Raw genomic sequence first — 4,835 nt, 5'->3', positions numbered from 1 at the left:
ACTATCTGAATATTATTACCAGAAATTTTTGGATACCCATATTATCATTTGAGTACTTCAAAAGTAGTTATCCAAAACTTGTTACCGACCAGCCAAAAATGTTTAGTACATTTATCTTAATTTAAACACTTTTTTAAAAACATGCCTTTCTAAAAAATAGTAAAAAAGTGAACTAAGAAACTAAAAAATAATTTTTACTAAAATAACAATTTATCAATCAATTATAGCACATTTTTTTTAAAATATCTGTTACTTTGAAAACATCCAAAAATAAACAATAAGTTTAAATAATTTTAAACATCTTTAATTTTTGTCTAAAAAGAAAAGCGTACTTCATAATTGGTTGAATAGATACTAAATTAATTTTTAGCGGTTTTAGCTCCTCCTCCAAACGTAGAAACTCTAATATGTTTATATATTGAACACCAAAAACCATGTATTTTTTAAACAAGTGTTTTGCACTAACTGAACACTATCCTCAGAAATTTTGGATATTCATACTCATATTATTATTATTATTATTAAAGTACTTCAAAAATAGCTATTCAAAACTTGTTATGGGCCATTGAATTTTTTTAGTACATTATTCTCAATTTAAAAACTTTTTTAAAAACATGCTTTTCTAAAAAATAGTAAAAAAATATTTAACTAAAAGAACAATTTACCAATCAATTGTAGCACATTTTATTTTAAATGTCAGTTACTTTGAAAATAACCCAAAATTAACTACAATTTTAAATAATGTTTAACATCTTTTATTTTTGACTAAAAATAAAAGCGTGTGTCCTATGTAATTAAGTTCCTAATAAATTTATTAGTTAACATTTCAGATAATGTTTTATATTGTAAGTTTTTTTGTAATTTAAATTTGGTTTAACATTAGTGTTGACACGTACGTTTCATTATACTTTACACAATGAATTTGGACTTTGTTGAATAGGGCCTACGCCTTTTTTTAAAATGCATGTGTTAAAATTAATGTTTGAAAAGTTGCTATCAAAAAAACTAAGTTTGAGGGGCTGGAAATATATAAATTTGTGGAAAATCGAGATTACATTTTATGAAAAAAAAAAAAAAAAATTATAAATTGAACTAAGTGAGATATTGAGTGACCTATGATAAAATAATCACACTGTAGAAATTTCGATGGACTATGCGGTTATATACTATCGTCTATACAACGTTCTAGTGTAAACATTTATATTTCTTACGTGTTATTACATAACATTCGATTGTATAGAAAATATATAACGATACTTTTTTCTTAACTGCGACGTATTACTGAATGTAGAGGAATTTAATTTATTTATTAAGAGATCGGAAAATATGAACACAGTAATGAAAAATGTGTTGACCAGAATACATGACATACGTAGGTAAAAACCATTTGTTTAAATATTTTTATTGGTTTTAATACGAAATTTGTGTTTGACATAGTATTTGTAACAATAAGGTACTATCATGCAAATAAATTCAAACGTTCAAAACAACAAATAATAAAACATAATACAGTCCAAAAACCATTTGTTTTTTATATAAAACAAAAATATTAGTAAAACTTTAAAATTTGTATTTGTAAACCTAACCATAGTTTTTTTAATGTGGAAATTTAAACAAATTTTAATGATAACACTATTAGCTTAATAGTCAATTGTCTTTTTTCTACATTACTTCGAGTTCTTAGGCTAATAATCCCGTTTAATATGTTTTAATTTGTATTATTACTTACAGACAAAAATGAAAGTGATATATGTGTTTCTCTTCTGTGCTATTGTAAACGTTTTGGCAGATTATGGTATGTAATTCGCTTTTACAAGTACCTACCCAAGGTACTTGGTTTACGTTTAAAAAAGCTAAACAAAATTCAATATTCAACTTTTTTCCAGATAGTTTAGCATCGAGACGTAAGCTTGATACTACAAGTCAGTACTTTTTTTGTTAACAAAATACTTTTTAAGTTTTAAGAATTACAGTTTTTATACATAATTTGTTACAGACCAATTCATTGACATACATATTTTTCGTAGTAAGACATACTTACAATTATTAATTCTATAAATTTAATAATTTTGTTGTACTTGTTATTTACCTGACTATAAGTTAATTTATATTTATGTACTATAGACTCTATAAAAAAATGTTTCCAACTATTAGCCTCTGAGTGTATTGTATTTTTAAAAAAATGGTTTTTACCGAAGTACTCCAGTAGTTATCAATAGTGGCGAAGTCGAGGTTTGATGAGAATAATAAGCTCAAACTTGTATTGAGAATATTTCTCAAAAGAGTCTCTCACACGAATAATATGATTACATTATAATTCAGTTTGTACAATGTTATTGATGATCTATAATAGATATTAATACAGAATAATTGTGTAATAAAAGTCTAACACGGATTATCACTAGTTAAATAGGCCAAGTTTAACTAAAAATTTACTTGTATTCAGAACATTATTATACATAATATGTCGCATTAAAATTTCATTTGATTTTTTTTAACTCAATGAATTATTTATTTATTTCAGGTACCTTTAATGACAAAATAAAAGAAATTGTTCGACTTGGTGATGACATGAGTAATTATTATTCTATAACCAAACTGATTAAATTATCATACAATAACTGCAAAAACAATTTATGAATGCAAATTTATGAGTGATAAAAATATTAAATTCAAATCAGTCAATATTAATTTGTAAATTTAACTTCCTTATTATTATTAAATGTGTATTTTATACCTTGACTTTCTCCTTTTAATTTTTGTAACGGAACGTGAAATTAAGTGAAATATCGTTAAAAAATTATTTTTTTGTAATCATAATTTCAGAGAGATTGAGTCATATGTGTGCAGTATGTGGTAATAATTAAAAATATTTCCATATAGTTTTTTGTTATTCACAAGTATAAAATGTTATCGTTTAATTTCAGACAAACCAATTGGTGACAATGAAACTTCCCGTAAATCATAATTCATATTAATAGTACATTATTACACAAAGCTTTCAGATTAGTTTTTAAATTATGAGAAAAATCATATGCACATTAATTTTGCCACAACAATAGACGATACACGAATATAAAAATGTGTATTTTTTTAAAAATTTTAGAGCATGGATTAGAGGATCAACTGCAAGCAATACTTTTAGAAGGCACAGGTATTTATAAAATTCAACATATTTTTACATACCCTTTACAAAACTGATAGTTAAAGTTTCGGGTAATTAAAAATAACTGTGTTTCACACACCGTTTTACTTAAAAAAAGTTATGAAAAAATAGTTTTTAAACGTATGCACTATACTTATTTTAATTTGTGAATACCAATTTTTCAAACTTATCGTTCAACCAATTGTATGAGTTTTAATTGAACTAATATGACCCTTTTCATAAGCAATGAGTTACCTGAGTAACATGAGTTACTTAATTACGTTGATGAATAAAATTACTAAATCACAAACGGGATTGTGTGCAACAGAGTGATGTAAACTAAAACTACTTTATTAATATAGTTTTTATAAGTTTTAACCATCTATAGGTGTACTCTCGTTAATTAATCGTAAAGTTTACACTGAATAAACAAGTGTACAAAAGTAAATTAATCAAATGAAATGAAAATGAAAGATAAATAAAATAATGGATAATTCGTAAAAACTTATCGGCCGCCGCAACCATTAATATCTTTCTTATTAGATAATAAATATCTACACGTTTTACGCATAGGACTCTAGTACATTTTCTTAATAAAATCACATTCTAGCGTGGAGTGTTTGGGCAAGGTTGACTTTTTTAATAATTGCTCAATAAATTTAATAATTAAAGTAAATTTAAAACAAAATTAAGTTAATTAATTGGCCTAAGTTATCTTATTTTTAAAATTATTGTTGTACGTCGATCTAATAAAATACTCATATTCAATAACCGAATAAATATGTATTGCATATTTTTATGTTTTTGTTCCAGGCATTCATCCCACTGAAGTTGCAATTCTTGGTAAATACGTTTTATCCGACAATCGTAAATAGCGTTTAAAATCTAGATGGTCATTCAAAATTTATTTTAAGTCAATCTAGGTTTTCGTAACGTAATGAGAATAAACTGTTAAAATGAAAACTGTCAATTTACAAGTTAATAATAAACTAAACATAACATAACACAAATATTTTTTCAAAAACCTTACGTTCATTTAAACGCTATATATTTTAGCGTTCAAAAAATTTTATCCCCAACAGAGCGCATCAAAATAGTACTTTCATTGAACTTTTAAACTTATAACTTTATATGTTTTACTTCTAAATTTAGATATAAATGGGCATAGCGACCCATTATAGCGACACAAGTATTAAACAACAAGAATTAGTCTTTTTTTTTTTATTAGTTATTTTAATAAAACATTTTATTAGCTAGTAGAATGGCTTGTATTCACTAGTCGATATTTGTGTGCCATATTTATTTCAATTGGAATTTGAATTGTCAGTGTAAAATTAAACCAGTAATTATAGTTGCCACACATCTTCTTACTATAATAAAATATCACAATAAGTTTTTGACATTGATTAAACTACTATTCATTAAAATGTCTACTTTTTCTTCACTTTGGCCATTCTTACCAGCTAGATTACTATAGAAAATCGGTCAATAAACAGTTTTTTTTTTTAAATAACATACTAGTTGAATAAAATATTATTTGGTTGATAAATAACAGATTTTTCGAATAACTTTTTTTTTTAAATAGACACCACATAAACGTATAATTCCAATAAAACATATTTTAATGGTTAGTGTGTTTGATAAATGTGTGTTTTTCGAATAATGTAATTCGTAATTATGAAATTTCATC

At 24.7% G+C, this 4,835-nt stretch overlaps 1 protein-coding gene across 1 annotated transcript; it reads left to right on the top strand.

Annotated features, from left to right (window-relative positions):
* Positions 1-1,737: 1,737 nt before the first annotated feature.
* LOC126845193 (uncharacterized) lies at positions 1,738-4,020 on the top strand. The gene is made up of 8 exons (XM_050583796.1): positions 1,738-1,795; positions 1,887-1,922; positions 1,997-2,026; positions 2,525-2,575; positions 2,827-2,856; positions 2,928-2,957; positions 3,107-3,154; positions 3,959-4,020. The coding sequence occupies exons 1-8, from the start codon at positions 1,738-1,740 to the stop codon at positions 4,018-4,020; spliced, it is 345 nt and encodes a 114-aa protein (XP_050439753.1).
* Positions 4,021-4,835: the final 815 nt, after the last annotated feature.

Source organism: Adelges cooleyi, unplaced genomic scaffold, assembly GCF_023614345.1.
Source record: "Adelges cooleyi isolate 19-005CV unplaced genomic scaffold, UGA_ACOO_1.1 ACOO_flye_CR_arks_rails_tigmint_CR_PRNA_70, whole genome shotgun sequence".
NCBI classification, from domain to species: Eukaryota; Metazoa; Arthropoda; class Insecta; order Hemiptera; family Adelgidae; genus Adelges; species Adelges cooleyi.
This window is presented reverse-complemented; position numbering and strand designations above follow the sequence as displayed.

Bases quoted from the DNA above. Each gene is read 5' to 3' on its own strand.
- LOC126845193 (XM_050583796.1), top strand. From the start codon at position 1,738: ATGAAAGTGATATATGTGTTTCTCTTCTGTGCTATTGTAAACGTTTTG. The intron at 2,027-2,524 runs GTAAGACATACT...TATTTATTTCAG, and splicing joins TGACATACATATTTTTCGTA to GTACCTTTAATGACAAAATA. The intron at 2,857-2,927 runs GTAATAATTAAA...GTTTAATTTCAG, and splicing joins TCATATGTGTGCAGTATGTG to ACAAACCAATTGGTGACAAT.